This window comes from Miniopterus natalensis, chromosome 1 (assembly GCF_054644295.1).
Source record: "Miniopterus natalensis isolate mMinNat1 chromosome 1, mMinNat1.hap1, whole genome shotgun sequence".
Classification (NCBI taxonomy): Eukaryota; Metazoa; Chordata; class Mammalia; order Chiroptera; family Miniopteridae; genus Miniopterus; species Miniopterus natalensis.
The window spans coordinates 24,142,549-24,165,759 of NC_142081.1; the positions used below are offsets into that span (position 1 = coordinate 24,142,549).

At 49.8% G+C, this 23,211-nt stretch overlaps 2 protein-coding genes across 5 annotated transcripts in view; one reads left to right on the forward strand and one right to left on the reverse strand.

The window, feature by feature from the left end:
- Positions 1–14,515, forward strand: part of SLC8A3 (solute carrier family 8 member A3) — a 162,374-nt gene extending 147,859 nt beyond the window's left edge. For 3 of the 4 annotated variants that reach the window (XM_016211905.2, XM_016211906.2, XM_016211909.2), the window contains 5 exons: positions 4,887–4,904; positions 8,839–8,963; positions 9,465–9,564; positions 11,191–11,466; positions 14,051–14,515. In XM_016211905.2, coding sequence (XP_016067391.1) covers positions 4,887–4,904; positions 8,839–8,963; positions 9,465–9,564; positions 11,191–11,466; positions 14,051–14,427 — 896 coding nt within the window. In that variant the 3' untranslated portion in view covers positions 14,428–14,515. The remainder of the gene's footprint in view (positions 1–4,886; positions 4,905–8,838; positions 8,964–9,464; positions 9,565–11,190; positions 11,467–14,050) is intronic. The other variant, XM_087819520.1, reaches the window with a different exon arrangement.
- A 5,304-nt stretch (positions 14,516–19,819) lies between these two features.
- SMOC1 (SPARC related modular calcium binding 1) overlaps positions 19,820–23,211 on the reverse strand; it is a 134,775-nt gene continuing 131,383 nt past the window's right edge. The window contains exons 12-13 of the mRNA XM_087819567.1: positions 22,287–22,340; positions 19,820–21,800 (exon numbers count right to left, since the gene is read on the reverse strand). Coding sequence (XP_087675693.1) covers positions 21,784–21,800; positions 22,287–22,340 — 71 coding nt within the window. The 3' untranslated portion in view covers positions 19,820–21,783. The remainder of the gene's footprint in view (positions 21,801–22,286; positions 22,341–23,211) is intronic.

Genomic DNA, 23,211 nt, shown 5'->3' on the forward strand with positions numbered 1-23,211 from the left:
CCGTTTCGGAGTCATCTCTGCCTCCTCGGCCGTAGCTTCTCTCCGATCCTCCTTTCCCACCTTCGGGCAGCCCTGCAGCCCCGGCGCCTCATTGCCCTCGCCAGTTACCTCCGCCTTGTGCTCCAGTGACCTGACTGCCACCGGCCCCTGCACTCTCCCCTGCAGCCCCCGCCCCCCAGTAACCTGTAAATGTGGGGGCTCCTTGGTGGGCGGGGAGGGGGGGGAAAGAAAGGAATGTGACACCATGCATGCCGGTGCCCCCCCTCCCCTCCTGCCCCTCGCCCTCCAGCCTGGATTGAACCGGGGAGGGTCTGATGGGGCGGGGCCCTCGTTGCAATGATGCTTTGACCATTTTCTGCTGGTTCCCCAACCTCCGTTGAGTGCTTGGCAGGTTATTTACTTGCAGAGTGTCCCATGGGCCCCTCTGCCCTTCATGGAGGTAAGTGCTGTATCTGGCTCTTTCACAGTCAGGCAGACCGTGGCCTGAAAGGGTGTGCCGTTTGTCACGGGCCACCACCCCTGAGAGCTCTTTGAGAGAGAGCTGGCTTCTGAGGTTGCCATGTGATCTGCAGCCCTGAGCTATTCTTCTCCCCTTGGCACCTCTCCCCATCCCATTCTACCTCTGCTCCCAGTCCAAGGTAGGGTGCTTTATTCAGGCTCCTTTAGGATAACCAGTCTTCAGAGCAGAAACCTGAGAGTCTGCAAAGGGAAGTAAGTAGTTCCTTCCTAGCCAGAGGGCCCTCGAAGAGGACTGATACTGGGCAGGCCCAGAGTATTGACTTTTCCAATCAGAGAAGGGACTCTAAATGGTGTAGCTGGTGCTGATCCTTGAGAAGCAGGTGCTGAATGTTTCACAGAAGGCTGCCTTTGCCTCGTATCTATTTGCAAATGAACATATCAATCAGATCCCAAGATAGCCCTTATCCCACACCAGAAAGGTGGCCTCATCTCCTTTGGTCTGGACACGCATCTTGGAATGCCTGCCAGGGCTCCATTCCTAAGGGATTGATTATGTTGCAACCAAGGTAGATGTAAGGGAAGATTTCTTCCCTTGAAGAAAATGACTGGAAGCCACTACCTTGAAAGTGTTGAAGGAATATATGTGGGAATGGGGAAAGGCGCCCTTGGGAAATACCAAGAGGAGGACATTCACACTCCCCTTCAGGAGACATGTGCTGCTGGGAGCCTCGTGGAAGATTAAACAGATTCACCTGTTTGTCAGATGGGGCGATTATTCTGCAATTACTTCATATTCACATCACAAAGAGCGTCATAAAGCCTTTCGCCCAAGGACAGATCTAAGTGACTTGGCACCTATGCTCCCAGAGGCTCGTTGACAGGTGTTCTTCTGAGACCCACAGGATGGATCAGTTCTCATTATCTTCTGTGGACTTCCTCTGCAGACCTCACCACTTCTATTCCCACACTGGTTTGGGCATACCCGGTGATCTAGAAGCAGAGGGCCTCTCCATCTTCTATTACACATTCTCTCCTTGGCCACCCAGTGCGATGCTGCCATGAGCCTGACTGCCCAAGAGCGCTGGAAGAAAGAAAAAAAACACACACCTCTGGTTCACTGCTTCCCACGTTGTATTCCTGCCAATCCTCCAGTGTCTGCCACTGAGAATGTTCTCAGAAATTGTCTCAACACCTGCCCTACCTCATTCCCACCTCCCTTGTGCATTTACCCCATCCACATCCTCATGACTGGACGCAGCAGACACTAGCTCCATCAGCTTTCAAGACCCAAGTACGTAGGTGTAAATGAAAGCAGCAAAAGGATCCTACAGGGTGGCTGGAAGGAAGGCAGTGGCTCCGGACATGAAGAACAGGTTGGAAGTCTGTCCATGACCTTATCCCTCCAGTAAAGAGGCTCTTCGTTTCTGCCTCCCCAACAAACCCCTCCCAGCAGCAGAACAGAGGGCGGTCAAATGCAAACACCTGTGGATACCCCAGATTTGAGGACCCCTTTTTGCTCCACCGGATTCTCTGTCCAAGGAGATGTCAGCAAAGCCCTGTTGGAACCTAGTCCTGGGGAAGGGCAGAGGTAAGAAGACAAGGATTTCATCAAGTCATCGGTGTGACATGCCCCCAGTTCTTCCCGGTGACCAAGTTGCCAAGAGGAAAGGTGCCAGTAGGACATGCGTCCCTTTCCTGGCATCCTGTTCTATTGTCTATAGGGCTAGTTTTTTATTTCTTCAGTTCTTCCCATATTTTGGCATCAGACCATGAGGTAAAAGGTCATAAAGCTTGATTGTCTAGATTCAGAATCAAATGAACACCCGTCCTGATTTCTAGAATCCCTAGCTGTTCTTAGAGTGAGAAAGAGTACAGTGGAAACTGCTTTTCATGATCACTGCTGCATGGGAGAGTCTTAGGCACTCAGAACAGTCAAAATGACCATTGCATTCTCAAAAAAATAAAGGATTGGACTTGAAATAGGAGATTGTATTCTTGGCAAACAAAACAGATTTCAGAGATGAGATTAAAAGTTTTAGACGAGTTGGGGGAGGGTGAATAGGAAAAACAGTTGCCCTGGAGTAGAGTAAGTACTGGGGTCTAAAAGTACACTTCTGAGAGCAATGCTGAGTAGCATAGTGAAGGCTGTGGGGCCTGGGCCTGGGCATGGAAAGTCTCAGGTGGGAAGGGAAAGCACTCTCCCCCAAGATTGGGGCCTGTGTGTGCCTCCTCTTACTACATCCACAGGTTCGCCCTCACAAACCGTCCAGATGCTTCCGTTTACTCACAGAGCTATGTTGTTTCCTGCTTGTCCCTGACGTGCCTGAGCAGGGATAGTCGACTCTCCCCTGACCCTGGGGATCAATACAGGTGAAAGTCCAGCTCCAGCTTCTCTCAACAGCAGCAGCAGGAAAAACACCTGGGAGGTATTGTGTCACTCAAAGTTGGGCTAGATGGAACTCACTGACCCGTCTTTACCTGTTAGGTGGAAAGTCTCAGGTTCATGTGGAGCATGAGCGGACGATGGTGAAACTGCAGCTGACTGCAAGCTAACTGGCTGTGCCGGGGATGATCCCGGTGTTGGGAGGCACGTCACAGTGAAAAGCAGGGAGGCAGGGACCTTATGGAAGAGTCGCCCCTTGTCTGGCCTCCCTGCCTGCCCTGATGTGTTTGGGTCTCTGGTCTCCACTGGATGTGGGGCCCTGGAAGGGCTCTTCCATGCAGACCCATAGAAAGAGTGGAATGACCAACCTCTCTTGCTACCTATCTATCATCTATCAATCATCTATCATCTATCTATCTATCTATCTATCTATCTATCTATCTATCTATCTATCTATCTATCTATCTCTATCTATCTATCTATCTATCTATCTATCTATCTATCTATCTATCTCTATCTATCTATCTATCTATCTATCTATCTATCTATCTATCTATCTATCTATCTATCTATCATCATCTATCTATCATCTGTCAATCATCTATCATCTATATCTATCTATCTATCTATCTATCTATCTATCTATCTATCTATCTATCATCTATCTATATCTATCTCTGTCTGTCTGTCTGTCTCATAGTAAGGAGATCCATTGATCTATTACCCCTTGGAATTCCATATGGGAGAAATCAGAAAAAGCCAATTATTGTTCTCCCTGCATTTGTACCATAAACATTCTGGATCCACATGTGCCTTCAGGGACTGTGAATGTGGGGTGATGGATCACAGGTCTAAGTTGTATTCCTAGAGATTTTTAGAAGAAACAATTCACAGACACCCTCCCTCTGACTCCCTCCTCAGCAATCTCCATCAGTCACCAGCTACACCAGGAGGATGTGGCAGGGTATTCCCAGACTTTTGTTTGACAAGAGCCAGGGAGTAAGGGGCTGTATTAAGATACCATCAAGATGAAAATGTGGTATGTCACAAGAATTTCTTTTTATTTTTGGATGTTAAAATCTAAAACAGTTTGGGTACATCTTTACTTCAGCTTCCCAGTCCATGTAGGGACCTATATTTGTCATCTCTCATCTATGAATAACTTACAGTCTATGAAGATCACAGTCTCTCTGGTCCAGAATATCTGGACTTAGCCTGTCCTTTCTGGAACAAAAAGGGCCACCATCCAGAGATGTAGCACCATGGGATTTATAAAAATGCAATGGCCAAAACAGTCAGCAAATAAGAAACCTTTATTGAACAACTACTAGTTGCAGTGTCTTTGCTAGGCACAGGTGATGCAAAATGGCAGGAGTGCCCGGCCCCAACCTCCAAGTCTTTCTGTCAGGGAAACTCAAAGTTCGGGCCAACATGGTAGCTATGAAGCCATCTGTGGCCAAGAAAATGTCATGGGCACTGGGAGGTGGAGCATGATCTAATGATGAGGTTAGGGATAGAAGACATAGAATGGGGCATGCTTCCACTCTTATACACCGTTACTCAGTGCCCCAAGCTCCTCTCCAAGCCCCAGGGTCATATTCTGCACAGATGAGCCAGCTATTCTGGCAGGGTTGCAGCCTGTATACAGTTTTCATGGTAACTGGGTTCCCACTCCTGTCCAGAATGGATGCGATAACCCGATTCCTTAGGAGATCATGAACGACCAACCCTGTCTGCTTCACCCACTTGGTTTCCCCACCCTCACGCCTCTAGCCCGGGCCCTCAGAGCTGAAGGGAAGGGGTGGGGAAAACTCTCATAACTGCAGGGCCCTGGCGCTCAGCCGTCTCTCCAGCAGCTCACACCTCTCGCTGCGGCGCATGCTCCAAGTGCTGCCTTTCGCATGTGGCTGCAGAGCTCTCACCTTCTAAACTCATTGTTTTTTTATGCTGCTGCAACCACAAAGCCTGGGGGCACGTTCAAGATGGGACATTAATGCTTTTTCCTTTTCTTTCCTCCCCTTGTCCGGTATCCATTTGCGAGCAGCGCTCCTGTTGTCTTCAGGTAAGAAGTGCCCTGCCCCTCTTCTCTGCTTCTTGCCAGTGCTGTGATTTTAGTTTCAGACAAATGTCCTGTGATTTATTTAATAGGAACTGTAAGCTCAAGTTAACCTGACAAGTTCTCCTTTAGACTACGTGATTTATTTCCTCACTTGAAGTAATCGTAAGGAAATAGACAATTCCTTGGGCACCATTTCTGTTGGTGTTTGTGGGTAAAGGCAGAGGCTGGGCCTTTCTGGGACCAGGAAGGGATGGTGGGCCATAGCCTTCTCTCGAGACTTCATTTATCTGTCATCTCAGGTTGTGAGGCAAGAGAGGATGAGAGTCAGAGCTGAATCTCCCAATAGGATCATGATGGGATTGGAAAGAAAATACTTTGATCTTGAGTGATCCAGGGGAAACTAATCTGTAGCTGCTGTGAGAACATGAAAAGCAATTTTTAAAGAATCTGGAATTGTACTTCATCCTGGAGATCTTCCATGTCAGCACAGCTGAGGTTTAAATTGCTAGAACTTTGAATTACTTGTTGTTGGTGCTTGAAGTCACATGTACCATGAACAACAAGAAGAATTAAGATATCTTTGGGGGTTGGGGATAATCGCCTGTCCAGAAATAGAAATTTTGGAGTCTTTAGAGAGATTCTCACGCAGAATCCAGAGCCTGTTGTAGGACACACACCTACTCAGAGAGTATGCTCGAATCAGTGGGATTCAGTGACAAACATCTAACTGTGAGCAGAGAGGAAAGCGTGTCCATCACATCCAGCAGTACTATAGCTCGTGGTGCAGGCAGAGTGAGCTATACAGGATGTCTCAATATATTTTGAAAGAATATTTTATAAGTTCTTTGAACATATACAAAATTTGGGTCATTTAAGAGGCAAAGCACCTTATAGAATTTATTGGTGTTCAGAATCACCGATAGGCTACACGCTGGGTTTGAGAAAGGGGGAATGTATATAGTAAGGACATTTGCCCCCCTGGAAATGTAGGCAAACCCCTACATTTCCTTTTCTGAAAACAATGACGACAACAACAACTACTCCAGCTTCCTTGGCCTCCTGCTTCTTCCATATGCCAACAGGATAAGGACCCCCTCCAACCCCGTATTTTCCACTAGTCTCCCAGGGTATTAATGCCTAGCATCGGGTGTCCCTTCTCCACTTCACTCATCCTCTTGCCTGGGAAGACATTTGGGCTTCTTTGTTCTAACTTTTGCCTCCACCTCCCACCAGCCATACTTGACAAAGACTATGATTTAACTTAAGCGTCTTTATTCTTCCAGCACATTTGCTCAAATGCCAATAGAAGATTAAAAAGGAAACGAAGGTGTTGTTTTCTATTTTTTTCTATCTCAACCCACCAGACCTTTAATTCAGGAGCCCTTGGTTAGACTTTAAATTACTGGAAATTTTTGAGCCTTTGTGTGAACCGTCCTGGAAGCACAGGCGAACACGATGAGCGGGGCCTGGTGGTGAAAGATGGAAAATAAAGACGTTCCTCCTGAGCTGCGGCACCAAGGTCTGGGGCCTGAGGGTGAGGGCACTGGCTGCATCACCCCGCTTCTCTCCGAGGGCGTGTGTCGAGCATTCATGGCAATTTACTCCTGTCCGGCCTGGAGAGCTCTTTGTTCTTCCAGTACTTGCTTGATTTTTCATCCTATTCCACCAGTCCCCCTCCCCTTTCCGGATCTGAGAGTTTACTCAGGCTGCAGAGCAGCATCGCCTGCCGTTTGTTCTCTTTACTTGGAATTCTGAAGAGTCACGTAAACGCACCACCAGAATCACTGCGGCCTTTCAGGTGTGAGACCTACCGCTCTCCCAAGAAAGTATTTGAACTTAAAGGATGATTATTACAAAAATGAGAAAAGGGAAGAATGACTACCAAACCAAGACACTAAATGAGAGTTGATTTAAATGGAATCAATGAAAAGATATGTGTGTGTGTGTGTGTGTGTGTGTGTGTGTGTGTGTGTATATAAAACCTCTCTTGGGCTGAGGGAGATCCAAAGATAGAGGATTGGTTATTTGTCAAAGACATTTCTGCAGAAAAGCTAGATGGAAAAACTGACTGTCACCACAGGGCTGGACAGGTCAGTGGGCTGATCAATATCCTGCCAGATGGATATAGTGCTAGATTGATTGCTAGGCAAGGGGTTAGACAGGTACATTTATATGTCACTGGAGAGCTCATTATATTGGAATCAAGCTCTCGTGGCACATGTAAAGTATGACATGGGGAGCTGGGGAGGAGGGAGGGAATAATACTGTGGCTGCCAGAATAGTCATTGTGGGTGCCATAACCCACAGGGAGAGGGACAGACTACCCATGTTTTAAAGGAGTCTATGTCTTTTTCCAAAGGCTTTTTCTCAGAGTGGCTTGCAGTCTGGCTTCTAAGATCACTGACTTCATAGCCAGAACCCTGGATATACCCAGATTTACCTTCAGAATTAACTAATAAGAGGATCAGAATTAAAGAATTAAAAGAGGTCAGGCTGCTGGAGGGTGTCTGCTGACTAAGAAGTATACAGAAGAACCCAGAACCTTGAGAAATAATTACTTCTGAAAGGCATCACCAGCACTAGCATCAGGGCAGCACCACGGACAGCTCCCAAGCATTTTGGAATTGCCTTCTGTGTTTGGTGCCAGAAGCCCTGAGTAAAACAGCCAGCTCAGGAATCCTCTGCGCACTCTCTCACCATCTTCGTTCAGGCCAACCAAGAAAATCCTTATATAAAATGGGCTCTCTCTGTTTGGTAACTTACACCCTTGGCTTAGAGTCCATTCAGAGAATTCCTTTCCTTGCAACCTCAAGAGCTTGAGTCTGACCTCTCCCCATGTGTCACCAATTCCCAAGATAGAAAAGGAGATCTTGGCCTCTGACCCAATTTGTCCTTGAGATTTTCCAAAGACCAGAGCATTTCCCTAGGATACTCAGGGTGTGGAATGAAAGCCGTTAAGGCACCGAATAAAAGGATTAATTGCATGCAAGAATGTGGACTTGGATGGGAAAATGTTTAAACAAGCTCTGAGAGAAACAGGCTGCCAAGAACAATCATCTAATCGAAGGGGAATAAAAATATTCAATCTCTATTTCACTCTAATCCAGAAAGCACGTCTTCATAGTGAAGTGGTCTTCACACAGACCCTCCAGCTGAACTGGAAAACATTCCTAACCGTTCAGCTTGAGAAGGGACCACTGGTAAATGAGTCAAGATGCTGCGGGACAAAGGAAAGCCTCAGAAGAAAGTAAAGGAAGACCTTTCTTTTGTTGTGTTTTGGAACAAATATTTGTGTTCCGGAAGAAACATGCCTGCTTCCTATAGAAACTTTGGTGATCTTTCATTGGAAAAATCATGAAGTTTGGGGACAAGTCTTCCAGGTTTCTCATTGTGAGGATAATTTTCACTTGTATGATGTAGGTAGTCCTGGAAGCATCCCCCTTTCTCTTTTATAAAAGGGGCAGTGTCAAGAGTGAGTGCTGGAAGCAGATGTTAACACAAACCAGTGGACATTACCCTTGGATTAAATGTGCCCCTGACCACCAAGAGCTTTTACATGAAGTAGCTGAACAGTCAGGCACAAAAGTTCAAAATTGTTGAAGGTCAAGAGATATGTTCCCATCTCGCCAATAGCTTACCTAATGCTTTGGGGACTTCACTCGGAGGTGTTTCTCAGAAGGTTTTTGGGTCAGGTTGCCCGCTGTGGTATAAAATGGAAAGAGAGGGGCTCATTCCAGGCCTACAAGGAAGCCTTTTATGGTCTGATGGTCATAGAGTGTTCAGCACTTTATACAAAGAGGCACCAAAAAGTACACAGAATCCCCATTCCCAAGAGCTATTTGCTTTCTGCCCACTGCCTCGGCCTAATGCTCTTGAGCTTTAGACTTTTAGGGGATGGAGAACGTGCTAAAGCTAGTCTGATTTTGTTTTGTTGCAGAGATGACAGACAGGAAGCTGACTGTGGAGGAAGAGGAGGCCAGGAGGATAGCAGAAATGGGAAAGCCAGTATTGGGTAAACACCCCAAACTAGAGGTCATCATTGAAGAGTCCTATGAGTTCAAGGTCAGGCCATAAGTGAGCTCTAATTGAATACTAGAGTAATGGGGCGGGAGGTAGACGACCCAGAGTGTTGGTCCAGTTTTACCACTGAATATATGAACTTGTAGAGCTGGCCGTTTTGTATCTGAGGAATGTTGTGAGGACACATAAGATTTGGAATAAACGGGCTACAAAGCCCCTAGATGTGCCATTGCTATGGTTTAACTATATTTTTAAAACAAAGATACTAAAATTTACTACTCCAGGGCAAGGTTTATTGACACCATTACGGTTATTCTCGATTGTATCGCTCTACATATCCAGTGTCAGCGGTCACAGCCGAAGAGAAGGGAAGTGGAAGGATTGTCCCAGCAGATGTCCCCTAAGGCCATTCCACGCATAGCTTGCGGAATGCGTGTGGAGCGCCCTGGGATGCAGGGTGCCTCTCATTCCCTTGAAACACCAGACTCCTCAACGGCTCTGAGCATTCTAACCTCATGGTTCCAAGTTTCTTCTCCCTGACAGAGTACTGTGGACAAACTGATCAAGAAGACAAATATGGCTTTGGTCGTGGGGACCCACTCCTGGAAGGACCAGTTCATGGAGGCCATCACCGTCAGTGCAGGTAAGAGGGTCACAGGATGGGCACAGGCCCTGCTGGGAGAAGCAGGTAACACAGCCACAGCCATAGCCCGCCAATTTCCAGGAAGGCCTCTGTGTCTAGTCTTCCAAGCTCTAGTCCCAGATGTTTGTCTGTTTCACTGGGTCACTTTGGAAAAGAATCGAGAATCGTGGGGTGACCGAAAGAGCATGGCTATCTCTGGATTCAAGTCTTGGTTCTGCCATCTGAATTGGGACAAGTTATCCTATCTGGGCCTCAGTTTCCTTATCCAAAAAGGGAACTAATGCTACATTTCTCAGAAAAGTAAGTAGAAAGAAAGCGAGTCTGGTACCAAACCCAAACTCCATAAATTCTGGTTTCCATCATTCCTTCCTCTCATTCATTTGGCCCTCATTTTTGTAAAATGAGGGACTGTTTTGATTTAGAGACCTGGGATCTGGAGTTCATAAGGCCTTTGCTGTGACTCTGTGACAGATTTCCACCCTGGATGGTTCCAAACCTTTCCTTTGGCATTTACTGGCGGGTTCCCTCACTGGGGACCACAGCACAGCCAGGTCCCCACTGACCTGTTGGAATGGGGATGCCAAGGCTCGCACACCACCACCAGTATTGCCCCTCAGCACCACTGAGGCCTCCTTGCACTGCCTCGTCTCTTCATGGGAGGCTTTGTTGTCATGGCAACCCCTGGGGTCACACCCCGAGGCCCCAGAGCCTCTGCAAAGCACAGCCAGGAAGAGAGGCTGCCCCACCTTTCCCAGCGCCTGCTTCTGATACTCCCGGCCCCCCTCCCCCGTGACCTTACTTTGCCCCTAAAGAGACAATAAATGGAATGTAGGCCACCTAATCCAACCCCCTCCCTTTTCAAAGGAGGGAACTGAGGTTCAGAAACAAGAGGTGACTCACGCCAAGTTACACATTCTCTTTGTGGCAAAGTTGCAGTGGGAACTCGGGTGTCCTGACTCTTGCTCTTTAGAAACCCAGCCTCCAAGAGTTGTGTCAAAGCATTCCAGAGGTTGCCCTTGACCAGGCGCCAGCGTGCCTCAGCACATCCTCTCCCGGCTGCTGAATGGGCAAGTCTGCCCACGTTTCCTGGCAAGGACAAACGGAGCCCAAGCCCGCTCTGTCCCGTGGGGTATTTGGAGGACGGCGCTGGCTCTCTGGTACACCCGCATGATCGGGAATGACAGTCGTGCCTCTGGGGACTGCTAACGACCAGAACCACGAGGTTATTGCGGCAGTCATGTCAGGAAAATTAGAGAGGAGCCCCGCTGGCGTCCGGCGAGAGTGGGCACAGCACTGATTTCGCTCCTCCTCACCTAGGCGACCAGGCCGCCCACCTCCCCTCCTCTCTCCCCCATTGCCCTGGCCCTCTCGCCGTCTCCCATGCTAGCTCTTAATCTCTTTCCTCTCTTGCTTATTCCCCTGTCCCCGCTGTCCCCCTGTGCCCCGCACTCAAACTGACCGATGGGGCACCCCAGCCTGCTTCCCGTTTCTCAGCTGTTTCCCGGTGCCCGCGCCCCGGCCCACGCCGTCTGCCCAGGAGCGCGCCGGAGCCTCCCTCGGCCGCTGCTGCTCCTGGGGAGCGGGATCTGACCTCGCCGCCCTCCCGGCCTCTTTATCTGCCTCCAGCCGGGGACGAGGAGGAGGATGAGTCGGGCGAGGAGAGGCTGCCGTCCTGCTTCGACTACGTCATGCACTTCCTGACCGTCTTCTGGAAGGTGCTGTTCGCCTGCGTGCCCCCCACAGGGTACTGGAATGGCTGGGCCTGCTTCTCCGTCTCCATCCTCATCATCAGCGTCCTCACGGCCGTCATCGGGGACCTAGCCTCCCACTTCGGCTGCACGATTGGCCTCAAGGACTCAGTCACGGCCGTCATTTTCGTGGCGTTTGGCACCTCTGTGCCAGGTGAGAGTGAGGGACGCTTGGGTTTGCAAAGAGAACATTACTGGGTTTCAGTGACCCCTACCCTTTGCCTCATTGTCTTTCTTACCGTCTCAGATCCGTGGGTAAGGACCCTCTGCCCCTAAGGTGCACAAAGTCGATCGGAGATCAATGATAGCGTTACCAGTGACAGCGAACATTTCTTGAGCACCTTGATGAGTCGGGCACTAAGCAATTTACATGTTCTATCCCTGTAATGCTCACCAAAACCCTATTCAGTGGGGTCAGTTATTATGCCCACTTGACAGATGAGGAAACGGAGGCCCACAGAGGTTAAGTTGTCCGCCCAAGTAAATGGCCCAATTTCTTAACCTCCACATTATATAAATAGGCCTCAAACAATGTAATTCAAAGAATATGGATATTGTTCACCTTCCATTTCCCTCTAGAAGTCTCTGAGAGGCCAAAGACTAGCCTGTTTGAAAGTGTCACAACAGATATGCCCACAGGCATTGTTGGCCTCCCACTGCTTAACCGGGGCGGGGGAAACTTTTTTCTGCCAAGGGCCATTTGGATATTTGTAACTTCATTTACTGGCCATACAAAATTATCAACTTAAAAACTAGCTATGAAAAAAGCTCCTAGGTTTATTGAATTTTGAGTCCCGCCTGCGCTTGCCTTAGCGGGGCCAGACCAAATGGTTTCGCCTGCTGTATCCGGCCCTCAGGCTGGACGTTCCCTACCCCTGGCTTAGAAGGACACCTGTGAGTATAAAGTGTCTTCCAGTGGATCAGGCGAAGGAAGCTTAGTGATCCCTTGTCCTTTCATATGATGAATTACATATTGTTTCCTTACAAACCCCAGAAGATGAGCGGGCATGCCTTTATTCATTCATTAGACCAATATTTGCTGAGCCTGATAGAGTCTTGTGCCAGTTGCTGGGGCTACAGTAGGAGGTAAGACACACATGCTTCCCCTCTCCACATGGAGCTTGTAATCTAGCTGCAGAGAGTACACTCAGCTACTATAATTAAAACCACCTCGATAAATTCTGTAAAGAAAAAGTACAGGGGTTGTGCAAGTATAAAGCAGGGGGCCCGGGCTAGGCTGGGTCAGGGATGGCTTCGAAGAGAGGATGGATGTAAGCTGGACTGGAGTGATGAATGGCAGTTAGCAGGTGGGCAGGGACTGCATTAGCTCAGGTTCCTTACTTGAACCCTGAACCCCTGCTGGCCTCCCAATTGCTACAGGAAGAGAGGGCGTCTTCCTGTAAGAGGGTTAGGCTGAATCTCATCAGACAGGACTCTGCTGGCTGGACCCAGGGGAACCCTTCCAGGACCAGGAAAACAAATCCTTCTGGAGAGTAACTGAATCGACATCACCCTCTAACAGAACCTCTTCCCCAAACCCCAGCACAGACCAGTGCGATTATTTACACTTTGGTGATGCAAGAGGTTTGGCTTTTACGGAAATGTGTCAGGCGGTAGAAAATTAGATGGAGGGTCCAGGAAAGGCTTTGCGTGGGATGCCTGCTCTTCAGGTCTCCAGAGACCAGAACTATCAGAGAGGAAGGAGCATATAATGGGAAAAGGAACAGACGTGGGAAGAAATTGCAGAGGATCAGAGGCAAAAAAGCAAGATCATGGGCAAGCAATGGCAGGAAGTTTTCTCAGAGAGATCTGAGAAAACTGACACCAGGGAGGCAGCTGGGAGAGCAGGGAGAGAGTTTGGGGCACTTCCAAGTTCTTGCAGTTGGTCTGGGGAACAGCGGCAGCCTTCGGGGCTTGACGAAGGTTATGCTATGGGCTCCTCAGCTAGTTCCGTGGCTTTGGCCGAAACTCTTTGGAGGTAAGGCGATGGTATGCAAAGGGCCCTTATATGAGGGTTTTAGGGTCAAGTCTTTTGCTAATTTCCCACTCGACCTTGGGCGGATTCCTTGACTCTTATTTTCCTTACTTGTAAAATAAAAAGGTGGCTAGATGTCCCTGATGGGCCTTCCAGTGCCTACAGTCCATGCCAACATCTAAAGTCAAACAGCCTGTAGGGCCATGTGCTCACATACTAACTGCAGAGGCAGAGCCCCTTCTTCCTGGCGTCCACAGCTCACCTGCATGCGTGTCTTCATCATGGTTCCCCAGCTTGTTCTCTGTCCCCGTAAATCCAGCAGCACCTAGCACAGTGCTGAGCCCACGGGCACTGAGCAATGAACTGTCTGTGTTCCATGAGTAAAATGCACCCCCCCCCCCCCCCCCGTGACAGTTACAATCAGGCGTCTGCTCTAAGCAGCTTCTCAGGATGTCAAGGCTCCCGGGGGAGGTATTATGGGATAGCAAACTTCCCTTACTGAAAGATATAGTCAGTAAACCCACTTGGTAAATATCAGGACCAGAAAGGCCCTTAGAAATCTCTCAGACTCTGGCAGATGAGGAACGGGAAGCTCAGAGAAGTGACATTACTTGTCCAAGGCCACACAGCCTGTTAATAGAGGAGCTGTCGCTCCTTCCCGGATTCAGCCTGAGGGGCCCAGCTGCCTTTTGCACACACTCAGAGGCAGGCCCTCCTCACCTTGGCTTCCCTCCAGCTCCCACTTGTCTCTGCCCTTTTCTAGACATGTTTGCCAGCAAAGCTGCCGCCACCCAGGACGTGTACGCAGACGCCTCCGTCGGCAACGTCACGGGCAGCAACGCCGTCAACGTCTTCCTGGGCATTGGCCTGGCCTGGTCCGTGGCCGCCATCTACTGGGCCATGCAGGGACAGGAGTTCCACGTGTCCGCCGGCACGCTGGCCTTCTCCGTCACCCTCTTCACCATCTTCGCGTTCGTCTGCATCAGCGTGCTCCTGTACCGCAGGCGGCCCCACCTGGGCGGGGAGCTGGGCGGCCCCCGCGGCTGCAAGCTTGCCACCACTTGGCTCTTGGTGAGCCTGTGGCTCCTCTACATACTCTTTTCCACGCTGGAGGCCTACTGCTACATCAAGGGGTTCTGAGCCACCGACGAGGCCTCCAGCAGGGCAGGCCTAGGACTTCTCCTGAGAGAAGGACGTTTCCCCACCGGGGACCTCCCCAGGATGAGCTGCCCTGGAGAAGCAGCTTTGGGACCTGAGCCCCAGGAACTTCACCCGACCTACGCCCTGGCGGTGATCTGAAAGGGCCGAGTCTTAATCAATCAAACAGAATGGAGGAAACACCCACTTTACCGAGTATTTTATTTAGTACAAACCAACGACAGCAACAAAGCCACCTCCACCCGTCTCCCCAGTCGTGTCCCTGACCTGTGGCCAAGGTCAGGGCCTTCGGCCATCTTCCAGCTCACCTTACGAGTACCCCTGTGCTGCTGCTTTCCTCGGGGGCAGGGTCCCCCCGTCTGTCCAATCCGATGCACCGCGGTCCTCTCGCTCACCTGGCGGGTGTGAAAATGAGTCTTAGCCATGTGGCCCGTTTGAGCTTCTCTTTTCATTGTAATTGTCATCGTGGCTGCTTTCGTTTTTCCATTAGGTTTTGCTCATTGTTTGTTCGTTTTGTCTTTTCTTTCTGACGTTAGTGATAAAGGTGCTGTGGAGGAACCCAGGATCTGAGCCGATGGATAGAGGTGTGAATTTTCAGACCCACTCTCCCACTCTCACTGGGTGACAGCCATCTCTCGGCTCCGCCGAGGTCCTGTCCCCCCATCTCCTTTTTTCCTCTGAGTTCTTAAGTGGACTGGTGACGTTGGGTAGAAGTAAGTTTGCACACCCACGCAGGGCACTAAAGATCCCAGTGGTGACTGGAGCGGGAGGGGCTTCATCTGCTTATGTCAAAGTCAAGTTTAAAAGAAGTCATTGTCCTTGTCCCTGCCTAAGCCTTTCAAATTCTGTCTTGCGGTGTCAACATCTGTGTGCTCTGTCTTCTGCAGGAAGACCCACCAAATGCAAGATGAGGGACAAAACTAGGAGTGGAGAGTGTCAGCAGAGGGCGGCTGGGGAAAGAAACAAAAGGGGTTTTTGCCTTCTTGAGCATCTTTGGCTTTGTATCTGAGGCAGGAGAGATGAGATGTCCCACTGGTTCGATCTTTAAGGGGAAAGGTATTTAAAATGTCAGTGCTTCTGAGAAAGGTCAGCTTTACACATAACACCCACTCACCCCTGCCGCTGTCTGATGCACCGAACTAAGAGGCCTGGCTATATTTCTTGAGGTAACGCAAAAACTTGGCGAGGCATATAAGAAAACAAGGGGCTCCTTTCACCACTTCTGGACCCCTAGGTCATGTCTGAAAGCGTTTTCACAAGAGAGGAACTGGAATTCCTCCTGTCCCTCACATTCCTGCTTGTTGTTTAACCTCCTGAAGCTCTTTTTCCAGCCTGAGGGCTATTTCTTGCCCCAGTAGGAGGATCTTAGTTGCCATAATACCATGGAGCCTGGGTTTATAGGAAAAGAGATTGCCATGCCCTCTAGAGCTTCTCCCAACAAACTCTGAAAGGACCTGGCTTTAAAACACACACACACACACACACGCACACACATGCACACAACATGTGAGATCACACGAAACTGCCCACAGGTCTTCAGGCTTTCTGCATTGACATAAATACATTTTTTAAAGGGAAAAAGAAATTAAAAAACACCTGTTTAATTTTAAACACATTTTTTTAAGAAAAAGAAATAACTAAAAAGAAACAGTGCTCATGTCATAAGCTATATTGACGGTTGCCAGTGGAAATGTTGGGTTGGTTAAAAAAAAATAAATAAAAGCTACACTTATATCTCTCTAAATACAGCTTGTTTCGCCCGACGTTTCTTCAGGGGATGGTCCCGGGGGCGCCTGGGGTTTCTTCTGGAGCAGATGTGGTTGAGGCGAAGGTGTCGTCTCCTATTTGTATCTATGATGTGTATCTGTCGTCTCCTCAGATGCCAATATGCCAGACTCAGAATTTTTAAAGCAAAAAGTACTTTGGGGTATCCCACTTGTCAAAATCTGGACTTCAGGTGCTGGAGGACACAGCAATGGAGTTGTGATGATTAAAGGGGCGAGAGCTTTCTGTATTAGAAAGGCGGGGGGGGGGGGGGCAGGATTCCAGCCCCTGTAATATAAGCAGCGCCCTGTATTTATTACCAGGACGCATGTCATTCATTCGTTTGCTCTTCATTCATTCAATGAATGTATCGCTATGCTCCGAGCTCCATTCCGATGATGCACACAGGGTGAGATAAAGTTCTTGACCTCAAGAAACTCACAGTCCAGAGGGGGAGGTAAAACTTCTTTTAACCAAGGCTCTTTTGGTTACAAGAAATGGAAACCCATTAAACTAGTTCCAGAAATGGAGGGAGGCAATATTGTGAAGGCCTGGGGGTAGGGTGGGGGCTCTGGAACCCAAGGCAGGAGGCACGGCAGGCCCCGGAGCCTGAAAACCCTCGGGAACCGAGGCCACTCTCTCCCTCCCCAAAGCACATCATCTCCCCGTCCTTGCTTTTCCCTGTGGGCCTGTCCCCTCCTTCCTCCCAGGCTGCTTCCTCTGCTTTGCTCATCTCGTACATGGACGGGCACAGCCACCAGCCCTGATGTTATGCCATCACCTCAAGGTTCTGTTTCCCCACGACCAACTGGAACATCCCAATGAGGAGAATGTGGTCAATTTCCCATCCCCAAAAGGCCATTCCCAGAAAGCAGAATCCATTGCAGAAAGCCGTGTCACGGTGGTTGGGGTGCCTATGGCCTGGTCGCTTTTTGTCAGGTGTCTGCTCCTGGTCTGAACAACTCAGGTAAGAAGAGGAGGGTAGCGAGCACATTGTATGTCTAGTGTCCTTTCCCAAAGCTAAGTGATGGGAAGGAGCTGACGAAGCATCGGAGCCCCCGAGGTACAAGTGAAAAGTAAAGCTCTGTGTCCGTAGTGCTCTGAGGGACACGAGCAGAGCGCCGTGGGAACAGAGCCTAGACCTGGGCAAGACTTCCCAGAGAATGTGACATTTAAGTAGGATCTTGAAGGAAGAGTAAACAGTGATTCGCCTTGGTGAGGGGGCTAGGTGTTGAAGGATAGACAAACAGAAATAGCGCAGTCAAAGGCACCTGGGGGGGGGGGGGGGGGATGTGTGAAACAGTATCAATAGTTGGCATGGCTCGAGTACAGAGTTCAACAGGACACACCACCAAAAGGCAGGTGGGGAGAAGGGTTTGGCTAAAAGGCTTGTTAATGGTCTTCGCCAGCCATTAAATTGAAAATGAAAATTGCCCTTTAGCCAATTGAGTTGTAGATGCAAAATCATGAAATCCATTTGTACCCATATGTCCCCAGGGAGGGGGGGAGAGAGAGAGAGAGAGAGAGAGAGAGAGAGAGAGAGAGAGAGAGATTGATTGATTATAAGGAATTGGCTTACACAATTATGGGGGCTGACAAGTCCCAAGATCTGCAGTCATTTCTGGGTTATTCAGATGTTAGGTTTTTGTCAAAAGAGAAGGTGGGATGAACCACAGAGAATGGGAAAGCGGGTTCAGAAGAGGAACCAGGGACTAATCTAGGTGCCACCACTAACTAGTTCTCAGAGCCAAACTGGTGCCCCTCCCTGCCCTGCTGTACCACATGGCTTTGCTACTGACATTAAGTTGTCCCCTCACCCTTAGCTTTTCCTCAAGGAGTTATCTCCCCAGAGCCCAGCCCCTCATTATACCTTTGTTTGCAATGGAATGTACATCTTGTTGTGCTAGTTCCACCTCATTTCACTGCCTCAGCAAGTTATACCTCTAAACACCTCACATTTTAGATACTGACAGGACACACTACTTACCATCACAGTAGACACCCTCCTTCCACAAATAATACTTTTTTTTTTTCATGTATATCATACCCCTCTTTAGCTGTACCAAATTGGTGCTATCAAGAATACTAAACTGAGGGCCAAGAGCAGTGGATTCTAATTCTGGCTCTACCACAAACTAGGTGTTGGATCTGGAGAAGGCCACTTCACTTTGTGAGGTCTTGGATTGTTCATGCACAAATATTGGAGCAGGTGATTTTCCAGGCTCTGCCAGCACCAAAGGTCATTGATGATGCAGAGGAAGAGCAGGCGGAGGATGACTCACAGAGATTGAGCCCCAACTTTGTACCAGGCACTGTGCCATGTGCTTTACTCTTGTTGTCTCACTGAATCACCATGGCCACTGTCTGAGAAAGAGTCATTATCCCCATTTCACAGATGAAGAAACTGAGACTCAGGGTCGACAGGTGATTTGCCCAGAGTCACAAAACTGCTTCTTAGCAGCAACCAGAATGTGTACATGGACCCATTCGATGTTAAAAACCAAACTCTAAATGAATGATTCTCAAAGTATAGTCCCCAGATGAGCAACATCAGCATCACCTGGGAATTTATTATAAATGCAAATTCTCAAGCTCCACCCCAGACTCCAGACCGCTGGGGATGGGTCCCAGCAAATTGTGTTTAACAAGCCTTCCAGGTGAATCCGATGCATGCTGCTCATGTGTGAGACCCAGTGTTGGAAACCAAAGGCAGAGTCCCTAGAATGAAGTGGGCCGGGATATTTTGGCGTGGGAAAGTATGGAAGAAGTCAAGCCAGAGCTGGACTTCCCACAGAAAGGCCCTGTGCAGTGGGAAGGCCCCTCCCTAGGACGCGACATGGGTCCCATTTGAGAGCCAGCATTTGGGCACCAGCTGCACAGTGGGCAAGCCAAAGCTAACCTGAGAAGCTGCCACAGCAATTAAGAATCAGTGCAGTTCACCATATTGCTTTTTTTTTGCTTCCACAATCATGGAAGATGGAGCCTCCTTCAGCCTGGGTCCCTGAGTGAGGACAGTGAAGACTAGCAGCCCCTGCTGACATCTGATGGCTATGCTGCAGGAGTGAAGGACACCTTTGTGATTTAAGCTACTGAGGTTGTGGAGTGTTTGTTACTGCAGCGTATCCTGGTCTCTCCTGACTGGTTCTCACGAGGCCTTTAGCAATGTGCCTATCGTCTTGTGGAGAGATGACATCCAAGTATCCAGTGCCCTTTCACCATCATGTGTGATCAGGGTTGCCCTGGCTGGGGTGCCACCTGGCACATGAAGGGGGGCAGTGATCCAAGCCCTAGAATTGAGGGTGTCATTGGGTGGCACTATGTGAGAAAGGTCAAGTTCTGCCTGTCCTCACCTATACCATGGGGAAAAGCCTTATGCCACAGGGCAGATCAGGGTGCCTTGGAAAAGCAACCTCCTTGGTGGACACACTTGTGGCCTTGTGTGGGTCATTCAGGAACTTGGGAGTAAATGACCAGATGATCAGCCTGGCTCTCTCTTGTTTTTTTCTACAAGGGGGTTGGTGCTGCCAGCTTCCCATCCCCTGCCCCCAGTCTTTTAGGAAATGAAGCCCATCCGTCAAAGGAAGCCACCCAAAGAAAGAGGCAACAGCCATCAAAGTTTACCCATTTTTATTTTTCATAAAACAAGCTACAAATAGTGTCCCTCCCTCCTCACAAAGGAAATCCGCACAACACAGTTACACACGTGAGAAGGCAGCAGCCGGGGAGAGTGGGGCTGCTGCAGGAGGTGCCTTCCCTGTTGCCACGCCTCCTACAGGCAGAGCAGGGGACTGGGTCTCCTGGAAGGTCCAGCACACCGAGTTCTCTGGGCCAGGTTAAGGGGCGAGGGCTCCTTTTCTACCTCCCCGGATTGGGACGGGGCCTCCTGTCATCCCCAACGCAAGCTAGGACTTTCGCCAGAACAGCCAGAATCTCCAGATCACTTCCCAAAAATACCATGCTCCTCCCTGAGGGGCCCTCTCCCGAGCCGGGCCTTGAGGGGGCCGACTGGCAGTGCCAGAGCTTCCCAGCCCAAGGTGGGATACACAGCCTGCAAAGTGGGTGCACTCATGGGAATACTAGGATGTAATACGAGGTAAGGCCAGATCCCCAAGAGCAATCCGATAAGGGCACCAGCCCTGGGGTACTCGCCCTCCCTCGCTGCTGCCATGGCTGCTCATGGAAAGAGGCTCTAAGTGTCGCTTGTTGCTCTGAGTGGGCATGGTCCCCTGGGCAGAGGAAGCTGTGCATCTGCCCTGAAGGTGAGGCAGCCCCCACTGGAACTCTGGTAAAAAGTCAGGGGAAAGCTAGGCCTGCATTTGCCTGTAGCTGGGCTATTGCTCCTGCACTTCCAACAGAGGCAGAAGTAGCAGGCCCAAGATCAGGGTCCCTCTGGAATTGGACTGGAGCCTGGAGGCCCTTAAAAACATCTGAGGAAACAGCAAGAAGCTCAGCATGTGGGTTAAAAATAAAACCATTCAGTTACCAACAAGGTGATGGACCCAACTCCTCCCTCAGGCTGTGCTGACCACTGAGGATGGGGGTGGGAGAGAGTGGCGGTAAAACCCAGTCTGAGCCGGTGGCCTGAGAGGGCCATGTCTCAGAAGCCTCATCTGGGGGGTCTGCAGGTGAGAAGCCTTCCTGTGGGTGCAGCACTTGCCAAGGACGCTTTCTGCCCTCTTCCTTCCACTGCTTAAACATCAGACATCTAAATAAAAGGCTCCACTGTGTGTCTTTCTCCTCTTGCTCATGTTTTACACAGAGTAGGTGCTAAATGTGGGTGAAAATGTTTGAAATGACCTAATGCAAATACTCTGAGGATACCTGCACAGTGGGTCATTAGGATACTGGTCTACCTAAGGATCCTGGGCCACCTGAGGTCTGGATAACAGGAAGGACTGCATCTGAGCTCACTATTTCACCCCCTCCAGGGACAACTCCCATCTCTCCTCCAACCCAAGCTCCCTTGAGAAGGCCACCAACAACAGCTATGGCATGAGACGATGCCCTCCTCCCACCAGAAAGGACTGGGGGAGTCTGCGTATAATCACAGGAATCCCATCCACATGCACACGGGTCAGTTTCCAACAAGATGCAGATGGGCTGGGGATTGAGTCCTGGGTTCTAGGAAGCTGGGCCGTGTGTCCAGAACTCCCACAACAAAGAGCAGGGAGAGAGAGGGAATAAAGAAATAGCAACGCCAACACCTGTACAAAAGAACTATACAATTTACATATATATTTATATACAGTATATAAATCTCTTTCTTCTCAGTCCCACAACACCTCCCCCCCAAAAAACCTAAAAGTTGTCAGTAGCAGATCCAAAAACTTACAATAAGAGAGAGAATAAACAGTCTTTCTTCCCTTTCCTTTTCCCACTGTGGTATTAGATACTGGTGTTTACAAATGAAACCAAAAGAACACACGCAAATAAGAGTTATTAAAAGTGCAAACACGGTGGGCACCACTCATGTTATATGGGCCGTGGCTGGGCTGTGGCAACGTCGAAGGTTAGGTGTCTGATGATCCGTCCTGCCTCCCTGGTCTCTCCACCTGCCCTTTGGTTTTCTGCTCCTTAGACGAGGCGTCCTACTGAGAAGGGGAGGTATAAACAAGAAGTTAGAGTTTAGATTATGAGAAATCCAACTATTTTGTCAATTTCCCCCGAAGAGCAGACTTTTCCACCTGCTGCTAGATATGGGGCCAGACAGGACACAGGTAGCCTAGACTTGCAGATAAGCCCACATCTTACCAGCCCATCCTTCGCCACCAGGAGGCATCTCAATGGCAACTGGAACAAGTTTGGCATTCTAGAGAGCTGGGGTGTGCTCTCTGCCCAAACCATATTTCTCCCAGGTGCCAGCCTCTCGACCCGAGGCCAGCAGAAGTGGCAGGTGCTTGTTTACAGGTGGGGATGGTGGGATCCTCACAGCACTAACCAACCTTTCTCTTGCTACTCAGCAAAAAAAAATTTTTAATGGGAGGCTAGGTTCCTTGGCCAATCCCTCCACTCCTGCTGCAGTACCAAAGCTGCATGAGGGGGCCCAGAGAGCGGACCCCAGAAAGAAGGCAACTTACTGAATGGGTTTGTGCCTGCTCGTTTTCCCTGGGGGAAGCTGCCAAGACTACCACCTGCAACAAATAGGAACATATGACACTCAAGTGGCCTTCACCCAGAGAACGGGTAGAGCGTCTTCTCTCCCTGGGTCCCTGTTCCCCCTAAGCCCCAGCATGAAGGGTGGGCTTGGGAAAGAGCCGGGGTTGCGTGGCTGAGCTTCCTGCTCTGTGGGTGGCGGCAGCCCTTTTCTGGTGAGTGAACCCACTGCTAGCCAACACCGGTAAGCAAAGTCCCTTTTCCACAAGGCCAGGCCTCCCACCGGGTGCCTCCTTGGAATCCCTCAGGTATTGGCTAAGAAGGGCTTTGGTGCCAATGGGCACTTGCATAACCTTCTTGGGTCCTGGTTCTCCAAGTCACAGAATGTCAGAGGCGGGAGAATCTTTATGATCAACTGGTCTAGCCCCTTTACTTGACAAGGCTCAGAGCAGTTGAGTGACTTAACCAGGGTTCCAGGTGTCTTCTGTAACACCCGTTCTGCCCCACAGGGAGGCTTCTGCGGGGCATCTCCTAAAGGAGGCGAGGGGAGCTGGGAGGCAGCACACCAAGGGCTGGGCCGGCTCCTTGTGACCCCTGGAGTCATGTGACTCTGTGCAAGCCCCGTCACCCTCCGGGCCGGTCTACAGAAGGGGAGTTAGGACCACGGCCATGCTGCTTCTGCCTGTCTCACAGGACTGCCTTGAGGATCGACTGAATTCGTGGAGATGGAGAAAGGGCCGTGAGGAGCATGAAGTGTTGCAGAGTCCACGCCCACCCACTGGCCCTGTGCAACCACAGCTCCTCGTGCCTCCAGTTATGCTAACCTTCCTGAAGACCTGAGAGGGAGAGACCCAGGGCAGGGTGGGCACGGGGTAGATGCTGGCATATCCAGTGTTACAGATGAGGAAG